We start from the raw sequence: 20,589 nt of genomic DNA, 5'->3' as shown, positions 1-20,589 counted from the left end.
CTCTGCATCTGACTGTATGAGGAAACAAACCCCGGTAACGGATGGCGATGAAGTGGTTACGTTTTTCTCTCCTTGCTTTGGGGGTTTTCTCGTTGTGCTGCGCCACGTCTGGTGACAGCAGCGGCGTGAAGAAGATGAAGATGCAGTTTGCGACGGGACCCCTTCTCAAGTTTCAAATTTGGTGAGCAAAGCCAAGCCAAAATGTGGCGAGTCATTGCAAAGCTAGCTGAAGGCAAGCTAACAACACCGAAGGCCGAAACTCGATCGACGCGGTCCAAGGAGGTTATAGCTCATGTAAAACACATTCAAGGAAATTACGGTTGTTATTAATGATCGAAAATAAGTCAACAACTCCAGAAACACACAATGGGGTAATAATGTGCTGGAAAGTAGTTATTTGTAGCCGGTTTATGTGAACGTTTTGGCAAAAAACATGGCCTCGCTTCCGCTAAAGTTGGCGTTAAATGCAGCAGTAGTCTCTTACCTTTAGACCAACAATTAGATTAACGAGTTTTTTTGCATAGTGTTAGTAATTGGATTAGTATAATGTGAAATCCAGGCAAACTGCTCCGTCTGTCCGTAATCCGCTTCACGCTAACGTATCCACTAAATTCGAGCCAATTTAAGATTGTTTCATATTAAATGAATCTCTGAGAAATCAACTCATCTGTGTGGTAGAAGCTAATCACACTACTTTAGTGTTAAAGTAGTGTGTGCAAGAGTTAACTACTAAATTAGTCACCAATTATTTTGAGACACTAATAGACAAAGTAATCATTAATTGCAGCAGGCATATGTGAAAAGGAACGTAACTGAGTAAAAGAGACAGGAGGTAATAGGTGAAAGATATTTGCATTGTAAATACTACTCAAAGTCGCTGTTGACTAGAATAAACACACAGTATGTCTCTAATGAGAACATGTACAGTATGTTAACAGTGGAAGATAAAAGAGGAATGTGTAAAATGCTGTTATGGGGAATTTCACACTACCACTCAAACCTGCCACTAAGAAGAAAACCGTGTTGCAGTGATCTGTCTACAGATAACGTTTGAATTCACATGTGCAACAACTAAAGGCTAATTTCACAATGCAGCTCTAAGGCGACTGTGGTTGTGGCTGCCTTTTGTCCCCGTTTGTTGTTTCAACTGTACACTTTGTCTTTGTTTTTCTAACTGTGTGCTTGTCTTCACACAGCATTTCCTGAGGGTACAAGCGGGTGTTTGAGGAGTACACGCAGGCCTTGTACCAGCGGTACCCAGACATCCGCATCGAAGGGGAGAACTATCTTCCTATTCCCCTCTATCGGTAAGCATGATATTATCTAAATAGATAATGATAACACACTTAATCTGTACCACTCTTTTCATTCACAGTGAAACTTCAAGTGCTGCAGTATTACTAACATAGAAAATACAACATAAAGAAAATAGTAGTAAGAGTTGAAATGAAATGAAAATGCCTTCCTGAATAGTTTAGGCCTTTTAAAGAGACTAGGGTCTGTGCTGCCCTCAGACGGTTAGGAAGGCTGTTTCACCAGCGTGGTGCAGCAGAGCAGAAGGCTCGATCCACCATGGTGCGGAGCTTAGTGCTGCGAGCCCAGAGGAGCAAGCTGCTGGCAGATCTGAGGGTGCAAGTGGCGGTTTGTTGTATCTGTCTTGTTACAAGTGGATTATATCCAGCTTTACTGAAGCAGCCTGAGAGCCGCCGAGATTAGCTGTGGTTTGACTGAGGAAATGGAATTCTCATGCAGTTGGGCTTATCTGGCTGTGGATTTGTCCTTGGTAGTTTTATGGACTTAGGTGAAACTACTGGCCCTAAAACATATGAAATGTGGGTCAAAGGCACCACATGTTATCCATTCATGTATCATGTGGGCTACCACCAGTATATTCCTGGATAATGGGAAGTCATGTATGCATTTTCAACAATGAAAAAATCAAATACTTTGTGCTGTAAATTTAGGGTAGAGACTCTGACACTGAACAAAAATGAAACAATTGCACATAATTGAGGTAAATAACATAGATAAACACAGTCTCTACTGCATTTTGCTTATTTAAGGTGTTGCTACTCTCCTCTGCTTTCCATGTTTCACATTGGGCGGGGCTGAGCCCTCCGTATGTACTGCACCAGGGATGTGTGATATGATGATACGCTGTGTGCAGTACATACGGAGGGCTCAGCCCCGCCCAATGTGAAACATGGAGAGCTATTTTGTGCACTGTTACATCTATAGACTAGAATTTAATTCGGACAATCATTGTCTAATTTTCATAGTAAATGGGTTTGTGAGGTATCACTGGATAGTAAATGTGCAAGCCAAGTCTCGATGTAAGACTGTGCAGTAAACCCAGGTGTTTTAGTTAAAGGCGTGGTGTCACCGAGACCCTCAGGACCTCATTAGTTGCACTCTTAATAAACACTCTAGAGATTTGCTGCATTAAAGACTTGAGATATAATTGAAGCTTTGGCGTCCAGTTCTCTGGCCAGTGTTTTCTCTGAATTTTTTCTGCATCTATGGCTTACTCACTAGAGTGAGGCAATATCCCCTGACAGTTTGTTGTTGAACGAGTTACACATATTAAAGTTTTAAAGGATAATCAAACCAGAGTAAACAGGATGCAGGCTCAAGGTGTGACAGTTTGAGTCAAATCCTAGTTTATTATTTTCAGGTCTTTTTCCCTCCCTGCAGAGTCATGACCGCTGTAGAAATGTTTAATAACTAGTTGTGAGGGAGGAAGCCAGGAGATTTATTTTTCCAGCTGAGTTATGATCACTGTTGAAATGGATAATAGTTATTTGTAAGGCAGGATGCTGGCACAGTGGACACAGCTTGAATTCCCTTTTTTACACAGTGAAGTTTTATTTGTATAAATTGAGGCCACACCTTTCTCTTTTCCTTCCTGACAAGGTGCACTTAATATTGTAAAATGATTTCATGGATGAAAAGCTATTGTAAAATTTCTCATAGATGTCAAGCAGATTTATCAGATGTGATACAGTGTCAGTTTTATCAGGACAAGGCTTAACATGCCTTCTTTTTTTAACCTTGTATGTTGTTTATATTCCATACAAACATTGACTATTACACATTATTTCATATCTGTTTCATGCCAATTACCAATCTACCTCAAGACATTTTGTATACAGGGTCACATATATGGGATACTTATGATATATCGGCAGAGCTTTGGACTAATTTGACTAGTTTACTTTATGATGCCATGTCCAAAAAAAAAATGTTTAAAACCAGTTTCATGTTTTATTCCCTCAGACACGTTGCTTCCTTCCTGTCTGTGTTCAAACTGCTGGTGATTGGGCTGATTATTATCGGCAGAGACCCATTCGCCCTCTTTGGTATGCAAGCCCCAGGCATCTGGGAGTGGGGCCAGGGTAATAAGGTAAGGTTTCCTGCACCTATAGGAGTGAGTACAGCTCTCAGCCCATGAGTTGACTGAATTGACTCTTCTTCTCCACGTGCAATATTCTTGTTTTTATTGATTGATTGAATTTATTATATTTATTTATTTATATATGATCTGTGATTGAGCGTGATGTGAATCCGCTATTTGTGGCACCTAACAGAGCAGCACTTTTAATTTCGTTGTATTGTTCGGAATAAAATTGCAATAAAGACACTTTGACTTGATGAGGGCGCTTTCACTGTTTCACTGTAATGTCTATGTGTAACTGTGTGAAAGGGCGTAGTCAGGGTTGATGCCACTGAACATTTGTTTTGTGGGTAATCACTACTGATATCACACAGAAACACAGCTTAAACATAGAAATGTAGGAGCATGGGCTTTAGTTTGGCTTTGCTTCTAATACAGTTTCATACACACTGCCAAGTAAAACTTGAACCCATGGGATTTCATTAGCTGTTGATTCTAGGTCTTCATGTTGTGACGTTGAGTATTGTTTGGCTTGGATCAGTTATCCCCAGGGTTAGGGTTACATGCCAAAGGCTCAGAGGGAGAATGGTCAATCATTGTTTACATTGCCTATCTGCAGATGAAGATACCTGTTTTTTAACAGAAAGCTCAGGCTGATAAAGGGTATTGTGGTATGGTCGCCAAATTGATAAATGACATAAAATGCTGCATTTGCATACAGAATAGCTAAAGGCTTAGAAAGCATTTGGCTTGGACTTGATTTGCTAATAAATCAGCTTTGTTGTATCTAAGCCCCAACCTGGTTGATAACAGAGCTACTGTGAGGGTCTCCTGGTTTGTGTGTACATTTAAAGCAGGCTTAAGTATATTTACAGAATTAGTTTTGATAATATTTGGTGGAATTCTCCTCACATTCCAACAGCGATCAAAGGCCTTGAGAAAACAAATGCGGTCTCACCGACTCCCAGGCCCTATAGTTTGCCACATCATAATCTCACTGTTCCCTAATCTCATCAACTAATAAGCACTGCTCTGTGTGAGACAGTGTGTATACGTCACACACGATGAGTCCATTTCTGACTGAAATTCAAACTGCAGTGAGAAAGCAAGTGTTGCTGTAGAGGAAACAAAACAAATGTACCAGAAAACCTGTTTTTATAGGTTACTTTTTACACACACTGATCAAAATCCAAACCGGGCTCACTAACCTAATGTCTAATCTGCGTGGTGAAAAACGATTGACATTGTCCATTTAAAAAGTAAAGCACAAATGATAGGTGTTGTTTTTAATTGATATCTGTATTGAGACAAAATAAAATTGTAAAAACAAATCATTGTGGCAGTATTTGTCTGCTGATGTGTCAGTTGGGCTCGTTAACAGTGCTAGCTGAGATGTGGCCTACAAATTTCAAAAATCAAATTGTCAAAATTAAGACATTATAAGGTGTTTGTTGCAGTGATGGCTAATCTTGACAAAAAATCATTTTTATAAGCAACCTTTCAACTACCGATTGGTGTTTTTAACTAAAATGCACGTAATTTTGAATTGTTGCTCATCACTTTGACTTTTATTGAATAAACTCAACTTAATGTGTCAATAGAGCATCAGTTTTAGTCTGTGGACATTTGTCCTTATTGTTGTAATACTAAAACTGTATCTGTATCTATCTTTTTGTGATCCATTGAGCAAGCATGATGCAAAGAAAACCAGTTTAAAAAAAAAAAAGAAGAAAAATGTTTGTTTGTTTTGAAACCTTCTAACCTTGCAGAACCTTCTAACTCAATTCCTCTCATGCTTCTTGCAGATATATGCCTGCATGATGGTGTTCTTCCTCAGTAACATGATTGAAAACCAGTTAATGTCCACAGGAGCTTTTGAAATCACATTAAATGGTGAGTTTATGATTCCCAATATGGACTTACAGAGCTATAATAAAGGAAATATGGTAACGATAACACGTAAAACATTTTCTACAACCTGTAGTGCTATTTTATATAATTACCTCTCAGATTGAAGCTAATAAGATTTTCAAGGCATCTTTGTAATATTATACTAAGTTGTGTGGACAATGTGTAAAGTGAGTGTTGTCTTTCTACAGATGTGCCAGTGTGGTCAAAACTGGAGTCAGGTCATCTGCCCTCCATGCAGCAGCTTGTGCAAATCCTGGACAATGAGATGAAAATGAACGTTCACATGAACACAAGACCACACCACCATTCCTAACCCTACTCTTCACTTACCGGCTGGAGCTAAAAGCCCCTCCATGTAAGTTCCGTTGTGTACATGAAACAATGCAGTCCTCTTCTGAGTTAATATATTTCTTATTACAAGTGAGATGTATTTGCCAGTGAAACACTCTTCTTATAATCTACCCTCACTCTTCTCCTGTTTAGGTTTGAGGTGGGTTTCTCACTGGGCTGTGAAGTGATGTTTATGAAGGTCTGCGCTGAAGGCAGGAAGACTGCTAGCACAAACTGGATGCCCCCATCACTCTTCACCTTGCCCCTTAGAGACATCCCGCCCCTGACGCAAGAGTGGGATCCATGGCTACGGTGCCAGCCATTCTGTCATTTTCTTGTACTATTCATACTACTGCAGATTTCATCCAGGTGACATCAGTTGGTCCCATAAGAAGAGATTTAACATTAATTCTTATAGTCTTTAACTTGTTGCATATTATTGATCTATGTGAATAAAATTCAAAAATATTGTCATTTGTACCACTGAGCCAAACGTAGAATTTTAAGTTTTTTGTTGTAAAAGTAGCTAAGCCATGTAGAAAATGCAACACTTAAAATCTGTTCATCACTGTTGTGAAAATAACATTGGGGAATTGTGTCTTGGTATGATTTCTGAATAATTTTTATATTTACAGAACTTGGAGGAAGCTAAGACAATTAATAAAACATTGTAACTATTTAACTGAAGTATTGTTGTGGTGTTAAGGTTTACTGATCCTTGACTATGATGGAAATGAATCCTAAATGAGTTAAATATAAACACATGTTTAGTCTTCAAAGGGACAGTACGCTGAAGTGGATAATATGACAACTCTCACCGGTTGTCCCCTTATGATTTGAGATAGTTCAGTTAAAGAAAATCTGCTGAATAGCTTAAAGATCCTGCTGTTGGTTTTTCTTTAAGCAGATAACCTGCTTGATTCTAGTTAAGCCTTGAGTGCTGTTAGTGTCATTTTAAAGCCATCTGCTCAACTTAATATAATTAGGAAGAGCTGAGGCCCTATGCTGATCTCATTACAGATCTGAAACAGATTAGACATGAGTACAATGCAAGACAGTAAAATTAGGGCTACATCCAATTGGTTTATTTTGCTGACAAGAATAAACACTTCAGATTTTCCATCTTTGCATGTAATGGAGAGGTTTTGTATTTTCATTGAAGCCACAGGACATGATCTCAAATACAGCACCATCCATAGGTGAAGAACAGCATGAGTTAAGTTTATTGTACCTCCTAAAATCACATGAACAGCTATTAAGTTGCTTAGAAGGAGCTGCGACTTTGGTTTTGCTTTGGGTGCTAAGAGATAAGAATGTTAACACACAAGTACTAATATACTGATATAATTTGCCTTTAGTTACTGAACTAAAACCTAAGTCTAAAAATTGAAAGATGTTTTAACTGGACTGTGGTATAACTTTATTCCTCTGTGCCCTCATCGTGACTGCAGAGCTGCTGTCAATATGTCACAGCATTCTTTATTACAGATACATCAGACATAATCCTGAAGGCATTTATGGATAAAAGCCTTGTCACTCTCACTCATCATCACATTAGCACTGATTTTCAGAAGTTTTCGGGCAAAAACCTGGAGGCTGGGGGCCAGTGTGGTCTTCAGCAGCTGGGAATGGGAGTGTCCTGTCAGGCTCTGGTGAAGATGCTGAATGACCATGTGGATTTTAATCCTGGCTGCCAGTACTAAGACCTCCTCTTTCAATATTGATTTTCCCGCAGTAGGCCTTTCACTTGTACATTTACACTGGAAAGAAGTTAACTTTTCAAAAGGTATTCAAGTACATTGTAATGAGTAGCATGTATTAAACCCAGAGGCACAGTTTCTGCTATAAAATAATAATAATAATTTATATAGACTGTGTAGGTGTGCAGAAATTAGTGTAAAATAGAAATAAATGATCATTACCTGAGAACAGCAGGCGCCCACACTGAATCTTGCCTGCTGACCTCCAGCCAGGAACGAGACAAATACTTGTTCCTTGCCCAGGACTCGGACCCCAACAGTTTTATTGAGGGACAGGAAGACAGGAAGCAGAGGAGTGGGAGAAAGGTTCAGATTGCTCCAGCTCCACCGACGTACTCTTCCACCTGTCTCATCCAAACACTGACCGCCTGATCTGTCTAAGGTCAGCCTGCAACATTAACACACACAAACACATATGCATAACACACACTATAGGTCATTGTCATTGTCTGTCAGCACATGGATGGCAATGGCTATTATGACATTTACTTACTACTCAGTCACTTTAGTCATGAAATACAACTTTGAGTATTAAATAGCCCAATTTATATTCCCCTAAAGATGAAATAATTGAATAAATGAATTATGCTACTGTATTACTATATTTATCGCCAATATAATAATCATACATATCAAATATTGAAATGATCATATACGTTGCTCTGTACCATATGTTTCCATTGCTGTAGTAACATGTCGCCCTGCCATCAGACTGGAACACGGCTCTGATTGGTTGGTTGGGGGCATGGCAGTCATACACGATGCAGACCTTTCCACTCTCTTTGGTGACCACGATAACAAGAGCCAAGAGGCCTGAGGGATAACTGTTGCCATGACGATAAGGATGGGAACACCACCCACTAAAGACTACAAATTGCATGGCACAATTCTGTATAGGCGTTTGATCTTCATGCCAAAACTTAAAAAAAAAATCTATGATAAAAATATAAAACATTATTATATTTAATCTGAGTGGATACAAGACCTGAGCAGAACTGTCAGGGAACAGGGTGAGAAATTTCATGCCATTGGAATAATACTTCTGTAGGAATCCTCCATCATCCTGTGAACATATATAAAATACATATTTATATGTCATGTTGCATGCAATGCTCATAAATATCAGAAATAATACTTAAAACATCTACATTATATGCTTTGTGAATTGATCAGACACAGTTTGGCCACATGGGGGCGATATTAAGATTGTATATCAGTTGTAGGCAAATAGTGCCTCCTGACAAAAGCTGGAATTTTGACTCTAATAATTTGCATCAGAACCTCCACATAATTCATCTGAAATCTACTGCAGGTAACAAAATATTTACAAGGCTTGTGTAAATCCAAATCATTATGTTACTTGTATTGTTTACCCACCAGAGGAGAGGCATTAATACCTTGGTTGCATATTCCATAACTTTAGTAGTTATTTGGCCATGACAGATGTATTTTTTCACACATAAATAGGTGGCAGTTGAACAGAAATGGTGTGTTGACACTATTTTATCCTAAGGCAACAACAAGGATAACAATGGTACATTCAGTCAACAGTGAATGAAGCAGGCCACTTTGTGTGCATAACGGAGTATGTCTCTAGTCTCAAAATGCAGTACAGAACATACAAATCAAATTAAATGACTATTAAAATAAGCTGAAATGTTGTCCCATCATTTATGAATAGGAAAATGACAACTGCTTGTAGATACAACCATAAGAAGAAGAAAAAATACTCTACAAATACAGTCTTTCAACTGCACCACTTTATAGTCCTCCAATGAAAAATCCTTGAAAATCCTTGGTTGAAATTAATTGTTGACCCCTGTTGTATATTACAGATTATGGCTTCTATTGAAAGGTGTCAGTGTTGAATAATTATGTCAGTGTTGGTGTTGACTGTAATTAGACAAACAGTTTGGTGTCATGGATACCTGATGATGACATAAGCCAAATTGAAATGCCTTGTGGTCACAAAAATGGTCCAACACCTGCTCCTCTTCCTCTTTTATTTTCAAAGTGTTTTCAGTCGTGTTTTCAGGATACACTGTCAAGCATCTGTCTCCTGTAGCACAAGAGAGCCGAAAGCTGAGGACCTTTGACGTCAGGGCAACTAAACAATAGCACAAAGATAACTGTATCAGTCTCACAAAGCTATTTAAGGTCCACTTTCTTTGTTTCAAAATGAATTTCTGTTATTTATCGGATGAACAGATTTAAAATTGTGTGTATGCGTATGTTCCTCACTCAGTAGTTACTCACAGGTGTCTGCTGTAGGAACTGAATAATCTTCCTCAATCCCCAGTTCGGATTGTTCTCTGAGGAAAGATATAGGTCACATTGCTCTTGGCATCAGTGCTATGAAGTTATGTTAAAATAACTATTTTACAGTCTTTGTTTTTCTATGTATTTTATAGAAGGTGAAAACTTTTTAAATATACTCATTTGTACCCAAGTCCACTTGGTAAGTCCACAATAAATGTGTTGTGATCCTCCATCTCCCTGCCTTGCAGCTCCTCTAACTCTGTGTTTGACTTTTCTTCCCCTGTTCTCCTACTGCTAGTCCCCAGGTCACTTCTCCCCTCAACCAAACATCTCTGCTTCACCAGCATTTTATACAGCTGCTCACGCCAGGCACAGCAGAAGAGTGGGAGTGCCTGAGTTGGCGAAAAGGACACACACAGAGAAAAAAAAAATGCAAAAAATACAAAGAGTGCAGCACCACATGAGCTACACTGGGTGAGTTTCTTTACATTCAACATATGTCCCACCTGAATCCCCTCTGTCCATGTTAGATCCAGTGAAGGTCTGGCATTTCCCCCGCAATACTCGCATTTTACTGAATACTTTGATGGAGGCTGGGACTGGGAACGACAGTTTTAAAGCCAGCTAATTAGCAAAATGCTGAAAATCAATATTTCTGTAGATAACAATAAGTAGAAATTCAATCTCCGTACCACTGGAGGAATGGTTGCTAAGTTTAGCCTGTGGTTGTCAGACTCACGATTGTACCTCAGGACTCCTGCTGCTCTGATACAATGGGTGGGTGGATCACCGACAGACAGTGGACAGCCCTCATGTATCCTCTTACCAGTCTCAGATTAAAACACAAATCAAATAAAGAAGATAATTCATTAATAAACTCAATGATTCTTGATTAAAACATGGGGAGTGAGAAGGAAAATTGATTAATTTCTAATACTTGATCTGTCTTACATGGTCATCCAGGACACAAAGCGGCTCACTGAGATCTAATGAAGTAGCAGAGGCACCTAATGGTAAAACAAAAATGACTGTAGTATCCTTAAATTAAGTCCCACTAAAAGAAGTAAGCCAGAATAAGACAGTCCCTTAAATATTCTGCTTTCCCCCTAATGATTTCTTTTTCTTTATGCATGCAGCAGACTCACATGGAAAGCTCATCTTTTTCTCTATCCTGCTAACTACAGGTGTGAAGTTGCCTTCCAGGACAGAATAACAGCATTCACTTCTTGCACAAAGTTTATCCGCTGTTAAATAATTCAATGAAAAAGAGACAAAAACATATTAAAGACTTTAAAGCCAGTCTCTCTATCAGCCTCTCAACCACACATCTCTCTAAAATATACAATTATGAGATAGAAAATGAGACATAGAAAGGCCAATTTGACAATAAAATGCAAAAGTAATGCTTTATTTAAAATAAGATGATGCAATACTGCTTGTCCCCTGCTAAGCTTCCAGTTTTAAATATACAGTAAAACAGCACATAAAAAGTAGCAAAAGAATCAGTCGAAGCCAGGTTGTATATACACTCACCTCAGTGCTAGTCAAATATTTGTCAAGGCTTGTTGTCAGTAACCTTGGAGATGAAATAATTGTCTTCAGGAATGTGTAGGTGTAGCAAGGCTACCTACTGCCAGCTGCTGGCTGACTGGTTATAATAATAATAAAAATAAAATTTAAAAAACCCATTGTACACGCAATTATGGATACAGTGCTGACTGTACACTCCCTTAACCTGGTCTGCAGAAAGGGAGATCCTGAAACAAACAAACAAACAAATCAGATTTAGTTGGATTTAATCTAAATGTATTTCTTTAATATCTCCAAAGTAGATTCTCTCAGTATGTGAACTTGGCTATTCAGTATCATTTCTTTAAGTATGAATGTTTGAAAACCAGGATGCCAAAAATCAGGAATATTTTAAGGTGGATTTGGAGAAATCCAGTTTATAGAAAATCCAGTTTATAGAAAGACAGTTTATAAAACCAAGAAATAGACAAAACAATCTCACCTAAAAGTCCATTTAGTCGCTGTTCTGGAGTGTCATCAGCAGATGGGGTTTGTCCAGTTGTCATGGAAATGTAAGTGTTCAAATTTCCATTTACATCTCAGCACTTGTTGAGCTTCAAATTAAGCAGTTGACAAAACAACCTCAGCTCATGGTACATTTAGTAGCTTTTCTTGAGCCCTTAATTCATATTGCATTATCATCATCAAGTCAAGAATGAACTCTGGAGTTCAACCAGGAAATTGATTTTTTTTAGGGTTCTTTTTTAAAGCACTGTGCTTACTTTTACAAATTTCAGCTCAGAGAAAACATGTTTAGGCTAACACTATTTCTCCAAAAGGTGGCAGAGAGGTTGCATGGTTGTGTTTAGCTTTTTGTCATTTACAGATATTTGTTTTCAAGAAAGTTATTTGAATTTGAGTTCAGTTGCTGTGATATATGTTTGTTCAATGTTTTGTGTAGATTGGCTTTACTTCGTCTGGGGGTCAAGCAAACTCCACTCCTATTTATGTAAAAAAAAACAAAAACAGGTTTAACAAAACTTTTCCAATTTTTCAATCTTTTATGGGGGGTTACTAAAAATGTACAGACAGACAGAAACATATAGAGCAGATGGGCATCCAATGTATTTAACCATGTTTTATAACTCCTAGCAGTAAAAATTTTCTGCAGCAGTCTTAAATAAGTCATTGGTTCAAAATCAGGTTTTCTGCAATTATCAAAGTTATGAAAGTATCAAGCCTATATCAACGTTTTGTGCTGTTGAAAGAACCTGAATAGAGCAGGTTTTAAGGAAAAGGGGCTAACTACTTTTTAAAAACTTTTTCTGTACCATTTAGATAAGTTTTAAATATATATTATGGACAGTGAAATCTGCAGCCTTCAGTCTATCAATATTTGGAGTCCATAAGCTTGCTTTTCCTCCTTTTCTGTCTCATGACCTTGTGGAAACCTTGATATTGTAGGCTACAAAGGTGGAACCAATGCATAATGATTAGAGGAAAATCAATTAACCTACTTATCTCAGCTTGTGATTGGTTGATTCAGCACCTGCTGTAACTAAAATAGCTGTGCCAAAGCAGCGACTCTCAGCTCGTAACATTTCCAGGAGTCACAGCCAGAACAGAATGATGCGAAAAAGGAAAAACGTCACGGTTTACTTGGCCGTAGCTGTTAGTCTAACATGTTATTTGGCGCAGATGATAGACTGTTACCGACTGAGGAAAACAGACAGGCGAAAAGACGCGGATGCGGCCAAAATGATAGGTGTCCAAGAGGGGAAAATAGTGTTCGGGAAAGTATTTGAGAAAGGATTCAGCCTCGAGTCTCAAGTCATTGACGAGAACAAATCATCAAACGTTCCTGTGGAGGATGGCACTGCTTATCAAGCGGACTTTACAGGTAGGAAACTGAACAGTTTGACTGCATAAACTGTTTTTTGTTGCTGTTGTCCTTTTTTGAGTTTGCCTGATCTTGATCTTGAGTTGCATGTGTAGTCCGTTAAATTTCAAAACTACATTGCCATAACTCCTCAGTTGCCATGCAGATGCATACTTGTGTCTAGTACTGGTTGTTACCCTCTCTAACTTTGTTTTTGCTCATCAGGCTGGTTTAAAGGCCAAACACAAGATGCCAGTAACAGAGAAGCATCATGGAAGCGCATGGCACCTTCTTTGCAGTGTGGTGCGGAACAGATGAAGTTCAGAGCTGTTGGACCACGAGCGTCACGGTTGGCAGTCGAGCAAGGTTCAAGTAACAGTCTATAAGTCTAAGCTAGTGGCCTTTTCTACAGTTTGAGTCTTCATTTTAAGAAAAATTGGCTACAAGTGTTACTAAAGGATTGCTCCATCTCTGTTAACTGTTACAGTAAGCTATGATAGTGAGCCAATATTCACAATAGGCCTACTGGGAAACTGCAGTGGCTAAATGGCATTCACTCATTAATTGTACTTGTGCATTTCTAATGATAAAATAATCAAGTAAGACATGTTATCTGTATAATGACACGCGTAATTTTTTCCACAGGAAATGCAACTTCAATGGCTCTGTCCCAGGTCCCTTCAACCTGTGGCTACAGTATGCAGAGGAACTCCCTTGCACTTGTAATGTTAGTTCCATATGATGGCTGCAATATGGTCCAAGAGGTAGGTATATAGATATATCCTTATTTCCTGAGAGCAAATATGCAAGAAATTGCTACATCACAATGTCACTCATGCATTCAATAGTAACCTTTTAACTGGTTTGACACTTTCTGTGGTCTTTCTCCAAAGGCTGGATATTATGTGCTACCAATGCGTTGGCAGGGAATTCCAGTCTCACTTTGGTGCCCCAAACCTGCTGCTGCTACCACAACTGCTACCACAACTGCTGCCACACAAAGCCCAGCCCCCAAGACATCTGGGAATCCACCATCAAACCCTCAGGTGTCTTACATCGGCATGAACCCATATGGCGCAAATCCCGAAATTCTCCCACCCTTTTTCTTACAACCTTATCAGTACCAATCAGTGGTAGAATCTACAACGGCTACAACTACTACTACTACTACTACTACTACTACTACCAAGAAACCTGAAATGTCCAAATTTCCACACCCTCCCAATTTCTTCCATTTTCATCCTTACCACGTCAAACCTCCTGTCATGACACCGGCACCAACTACCACTACCACTAAATCAAGTCCTGCTGCAGAGCCAGCAGCCACAGTTCCTGCCCATATCAAGCCTTACTCTCTCTACCACCCAGTTATCTTCAATCCATATCACTGGCCTCCTCAAAGGCATCTGCCAATGACCACCACACCAGCGAGTACCACCACACCAGCGAGTACCACCAAACCCACTACTGAAGTGACTGAAGCTAATCCACAGTTACCACAGTTTCCACCAAAAATGCCTTACGTTTTTCCATTTTCTCCCTTTAACTGGCCCCCAGTCTCCTTTCCAAAAGACGCCACACCAGCAAGTACCACACCAGCAAGTACCACACCAGCAAGTACCACACCAGCGAGTACCACCAAACCCACTACTGAAGTGACTGAAGCTATTCCACAGTTACCACAGTTTCCACCAAAAATGCCTTACGTTTTTCCATTTTCTCCCTTTGCCTGGCCCCCTGTCTCCTTTCCAAAAGACGCCACACCAGCAAGTACCACACCAGCAAGTACCACACCAGCAAGTACCACACCAGCGAGTACCACCAAACCCACTACTGAAGTGACTGAAGCTATTCCACAGTTACCACAGTTTCCACCAAAAATGCCTTACGTTTTTCCATTTTCTCCCTTTGCCTGGCCCCCTGTCTCCTTTCCAAAAGACGCTACACCAGCAAGTACCACCACACTAGCGAGTACCACCAAACCCACTACTGAAGTGACTGAAGCTAATCCACAGTTACCACAGTTACCACAGTTTCCACCAAAAATGCCTTACGTTTTTCCATTTTCTCCCTTTAACTGGCCCCCGGTCTCCTTTCCGAAAGACACGACACCAACTACAACCACAACAACTCAGAAAACTGACCCTCAACAGAAACAATCATACGATCCCCATCAATATCCATACTTTTTGTATCAAAGTCATTCAGTTTAGCCTAATGCAATGCTGAACAGTTGTAATAATAAATGGTTTGAATAACTCATGTGGCGGTGTCCAATCATTGATTACTTGCTGGAATTCATTGGATGTTGGCGAGGAAACGCTGGTGCTCTTAGGTATGTAGATGAGGTTGATAGTCAATACTGAACAGTCTTAAAACTTGAAGGCTATTCAGGTGCAAAAAAGTTTAATATTGGAAGGTAACACTGGACAAAAATTGTGGTGAAATGGACATTTCACACTGACATTTTGGATATCCAAAATTAAACTGGAGTAAAATGACAATGGTTGAATCTAAAATTTGAAAGCAGGCACAATGATTATGATGCAGTCCTTGTGTGCAAAAGCTTGGCAGAAAGGACTTTACTTTCTGTCAAAAGTAAATTGAGTGATTTGTGAAAACTGAATTAACATTTAGGTGTAATCTGTCATTTTTAAACTGTGCCAAGTAGAAAAGCCAACAACTGACTGGTAGCAGTGCACCTTGCACAACCAATGAATCTAACAGTATCCATCTATACCTCATGTAATATGTGCAATAGACTGTGTAAATAGCTCTTAAAGTATTATTTTTGTCATATTTGACTTCTTATTGCACCAAGGGAAGAGAATCCCAAACAATTTCATGACACCTGTTGTACAATGACAAAGGATATTTTTCTATTCATACACTATTTACTAGGGGTTAGGACCAGACCAAACTGGTGTTGAAGCACAGCATTTAAAAGTGCACTGCTGTGGCAGTATGAGAACAGATCTGAAGCCTGAACGATCTGTTTTCCAGCATCTTTGTATAATACAGGAAGACAAACCTATCTATAGAAAACACCTCTGGGTGTCATCCTGCCCCAACTCACAGCATGTCAGTCCATGGTGAGAGAGGAGTAAAGCTGCATTAAAATAGTCATCTGTTTCAAAAATGTAAATATTTGCAGGTTTTGAAGTTTGACTTGAAATGTGGATACAGATTTTGCCTTAAGTCTCTTGTGTTGGCTCAGCACTAGACATTACAAAATGAGACAAGCGATGTCTTCTTAAATTGTTATTTTCTACCTCAGCAGTTCTTTCTGTGATCTCAGCCTACACAGAACTCTCTAAATGTTTTATTTCTTTCTCCTCCTTTACTAGTTTCTTTGGCTCTAATTTGGGCCAATAATGAAGATTGAATATTATGTTTGTTTCCATTGTCAGAGGGGCTTTGCAGAGTACTCAATGTGTTACAGTAATAAACACAATGAAATGGTTCTTAACTCATACATGTCAAAAATAACAAAAATAAAACATAATTGTTCCCTGGTCTTTTATAAAATATATCTATATGAAGGTAAGGAATGCCACATTTATAGGATTGACTTATGTTAATTTATAATGTAAAATGAATGTCTACTTTAAAAAAAGAACGATCCGATTGTTTCATATCCCACCCAATCCTATCGAAACGAATCGTTCCATTTTAAAATGTATTGTTCCTGAATCGGATTGTACCCCAAGTATCTAGATATGTAACAGATCATCTTGTATTGGAGAGATGCATACCCCTACTATTTACTGTATATTTTCATTCACTCTTGTTTTGTGTCTCAGGATCTTGAAGTAGTCAGCATGACCAAATATTACTGACTGCATAATGGTTCATATAGAGGGATGATGGGTCCAAACTTTTGACTAGTACTGTTCAAACTGGATTTACTAGATGAGGTATGGTTTGATACCAGAAACCATTCTTGAAACTACTGGGAATCAAACCTAAACTTGCATCCTGAATAAAGAAAAGATTACATCAGTAGTAAAGCATGAAATGTTCAAAAGGAAAGTCAATAAATATTGACGTAAGGAATGACTTGCAGATTTGTTTTAAGATAAAAAGTGAGTCTAAATAGGATTTTTAGAATTAATCCAACCTGCTATTTTTAGTGTAGCAAGCCAAAAAACACTTAAAACAAGGATAATACTTTCCTCCACCAACACTGACAGCCTACTATCATTGTATTTAATCAGAGAACAGAGAGTATGACGTATGAACCTTGTTGTAACTGTTTGTCTTTGCGAAAGTTATCCACTTTTGTGTCTTCGCCATTGTTACATGAATAAAATGAGTTTTGAGACAGAATTTAAAAAAATTCAAACATCCTTTCTATTATTTAATGTGTAGTCATACTATTTGCTCTGAATACATGTTCATAGCTTAATAAAACTTTTTTTTGAAATAAAAAAAACATACAAAATAAACAGAATCTAAATATAGGCCCAGTAGGCAGAATATACTTTAGTGCATAACGCCCAAAGATGTGTTGTCAGTCACAGAATAAAAAAAAACTCGATATAAGTATTTCTAAAATCTTATTTAGCTGATTTTTTTAAAACCTATTTTTTTCGCAGAGAATCAAAAGGATTTAATAGATATTCTGGTTGGGATACGGCACTGGCTGGAAATGGCTTCCAAATATCAAAAAATGTGAATCAAAATGTAACGGAGTAATAATACTCGGAGGATGCCTACAGGAATATTCATCCTCACAAAATACAACTTAAAATTATAGTGAAAAGATACAAGTAAAGCACCATCAAAGTACCATCACATGCCATACAAATGTCACTGCAGTGTGGAGTATATGGGCAAATTTGCACATCTTTATTTTCATTTAGTCAGAAAAAAGAACATGAATCACTGTTGATGGAAGGCTATATTTGTTGGCTGAAACAATCAGAAAAGTCAGAAAAATACTATTGCTGAATCTTTTGTGGTGACTTTTGTATAATGTTACTATAAATACATATTCATTTTGATTCATAGGTTGTTCTTTTTTTATATAACCTGACAGCAAAAATAACCTAACAGATACAGTATGTGTCCTATTTCACACCATATAAATGTTCAGAGCTAACTTCATGGACCTGAGGACAACAGAGGAATCAGACATCAAAGGCCCACCTGTGTGAGCCTAATTAACACAGGTGCCAGCAAAATGCATGTAATTGATTGATTACCTGGTGCCAAGATTTGCCCAGTATTAAAAGCAGTGATTTGGTTGGCTTGCTTCACAATAGTGTGCTATCCACCTGCTCTGGGTGTGTTGTGGCAGTATGGCAGGTGAAGATGGAAGGAGATGCAGATCACCTCAAACTGTGGCAGTCTTATTGCTCTTGTGCTCTCTTTTTCCTAGTTTACATTGCTTTCGCTGGCAAGGACTAGTCAAAAAAGCTAGACAGAACAGGGTGGTTGGTGAGGCCATGGTAATGGATGAAAGGACAGGAAGCATTCTCTTTAATGGGAAAGAGCTTAACTCCCAGCCAGGATCCCCCTTTGCTGCTGCTACAGAAAATGAAGAAGTGTTGCATGTTGATTTGGCTCAGTCAGATGGCACAGGTAAGATTTAGCTATTAATGCTCTGCTACTGACATACTCCATGCTAGCACAGCATACTACTCCTAATAATATTGCAGCATGATTCTCCATTACTAACACTGTATCTGAACATCTCTTTAAGGACCGTCTGAGCAGGTATCACCGGTACTGAGTGACATGGCACATGAAACGGCATGGAAGCACCTGAACCCTTCACTGCACTGTGGACAAAGCCAGATGAAATTTAAAGCCATGGGACCTGGAGCTGCTGCCTTACAGCTGGACATGGGTAGAATATTAATTAAAAAAATACAAGTCTACATAGCATAAACTATAAGCACAGAACAGGTTGTTGTAGAATAACTGTCTTCTCTCCCTCAGGCAATGCACGTCCCTTGCCTCTGATCCAGGTGCCTGAACCCTGTGGCTACTCAATACGGCAGAATGCACTGGGACTTGCATTAGTTGTTCCCTATGATGGCTGCTATGTGATACAAGAGGTATATAATTGCTTTGAACTTTAACCAGTATCTTTCATTTATTCCAAACATAATGATGAAGAAACTTTTAAAGCATTGGTGTCCCAAAAATGAGTGTTGGATGCACAGAATCAAACCCTGATTCCCTGTCACCAGTTTATTGCTACTTCAAGATTTTTTCATTAAGATTTTTGATTATTATATTTTGATGATAGCAAATCAAGTTAAACTTAACTTCCAAAAAAGCTAACATGTGGTGCTTGTGCTGTGCCTTGTGTTTAATCTTATTTCAGAATGGAAACTATGTGTTGCCAGTGAGTTGGCAGGAGACTCCAGTTACATTTACCTGCCCCATGTCACCAACTCCTGAAACACCTACTACAACTACATCTACTACAACTACGACTATGCCTACAACTACTGCTAACACTGCTAAGCAGCCTTCTTACATCTATGATCCTAGCAGTCTGTACCCTCCTCCTTGGCATTACCTCTATAACATGTATGTGATGACACCGGCACCAACCACAGACACTGCTTCACCAACAACTACTACTGCCAAGCCTGATGTAACCACAACTACCAAAAATGCAGAGAAACTCCCTCCAATGAAGCTGCCTGCACATTATCACTATCCTTATCACTATCCTTATCATCACCATTACCCACAAAACTTGTACTACCCTCTTCTAAATCTCCCAGTAATGACCACTACAACACCCAAACCCACTACAACACCCAAACCCACTACAACACCCAAACCCACTACTGGCGCAAAGATTCCTCAAGAACCACAAAAGCCCCATTACACATTGTATTATCCCTTCAATGTAGGACAACCATTTCCAGGATACCCATACAACCAAGTTATCCAGGATTTATATGGAAAGCCCTCACAACCCCAAGAGCCACAAAAAGTAGTGCAAAGTACTCAGATTCCAGAACCAACCACAAGTCCTACAACAAAACCAACAACTGTGCCTACAACCTCAACCACTTCTCCTACTACAACCTCAACCACTCCTCCTACTACCCTGTCAACAACTAAAGCATGCTCCACTACGACAAAACCTGGCAGCAGCTTTACAGGCCCAATGAATTCATATATTCCTTACAGTGACCTCCCCTTTGCTGCATACGCTTCAGTCAGGGCTAGAAAAATCCCTGGCCAGTACATGCCTGAAACTGGCTACAAATCTGGACTCCAGGCTCAAGCACACCCAGATGTGGGCATGGACTACTGGCAACCTTTGCCCAGGTTTCTGCACTCAACAGGTGAAGACTATCCTCAATTTGACTGGTAAAACCTACAACCTAAAAAATGAATCAAATGGTAAGGACCACTTGTAAATGTGTTGCATTGATGGCTCTTTGAGTTTAAAGTTGCTCAATTATAACTGTCTTTGCCTTTCAGGGATTGGTGTAGCTGAGTGTTCAATAAAGGTTTTAATTTGAACATGGTCTCATTTGAGCTTCGTTCTTAATGCAAATGCTGTATTTGCC

At 39.0% G+C, this 20,589-nt stretch overlaps 2 protein-coding genes across 2 annotated transcripts; one reads left to right on the top strand and one right to left on the bottom strand.

Annotated features, from left to right (window-relative positions):
- On the top strand, positions 1-6,325 carry selenot1a (selenoprotein T, 1a). The gene is made up of 6 exons (XM_053330171.1): positions 1-181; positions 1,197-1,307; positions 3,277-3,403; positions 5,200-5,287; positions 5,494-5,660; positions 5,789-6,325. Exons 1-5 carry the CDS (start codon positions 42-44, stop codon positions 5,616-5,618), a joined length of 591 nt encoding a protein of 196 aa, XP_053186146.1. The 5' UTR covers positions 1-41; the 3' UTR covers positions 5,619-5,660; positions 5,789-6,325.
- Positions 6,326-7,128: 803 nt separating this feature from the next.
- LOC128369639 (glutamate-rich protein 6) lies at positions 7,129-11,729 on the bottom strand. Its single transcript, XM_053330717.1, has 8 exons — positions 11,666-11,729; positions 10,606-10,661; positions 9,841-10,046; positions 9,436-9,502; positions 8,376-8,458; positions 8,064-8,219; positions 7,558-7,783; positions 7,129-7,395 (listed from the first exon to the last, which is right to left on the bottom strand). Exons 1-8 carry the CDS (start codon positions 11,727-11,729, stop codon positions 7,129-7,131), a joined length of 1,125 nt encoding a protein of 374 aa, XP_053186692.1.
- Positions 11,730-20,589: the final 8,860 nt, after the last annotated feature.

Source organism: Scomber japonicus, chromosome 12 (assembly GCF_027409825.1).
Source record: "Scomber japonicus isolate fScoJap1 chromosome 12, fScoJap1.pri, whole genome shotgun sequence".
Taxonomy (NCBI): Eukaryota; Metazoa; Chordata; class Actinopteri; order Scombriformes; family Scombridae; genus Scomber; species Scomber japonicus.
Note: the sequence above shows the minus strand (reverse complement) of the source record. Positions and strands in the feature narration are given on the sequence as shown.

Bases quoted from the DNA above. Each gene is read 5' to 3' on its own strand.
- LOC128369639 (XM_053330717.1), bottom strand. From the start codon at position 11,729: ATGACAACTGGACAAACCCCATCTGCTGATGACACTCCAGAACAGCGA. The intron at 10,047-10,605 runs GTAAGACAGATC...TCGCCAACTCAG, and splicing joins TTTGTGTCCTGGATGACCAT to GCACTCCCACTCTTCTGCTG. The intron at 8,459-9,435 runs GTATCCTGAAAA...ATATGTTCACAG, and splicing joins GGAGACAGATGCTTGACAGT to GATGATGGAGGATTCCTACA.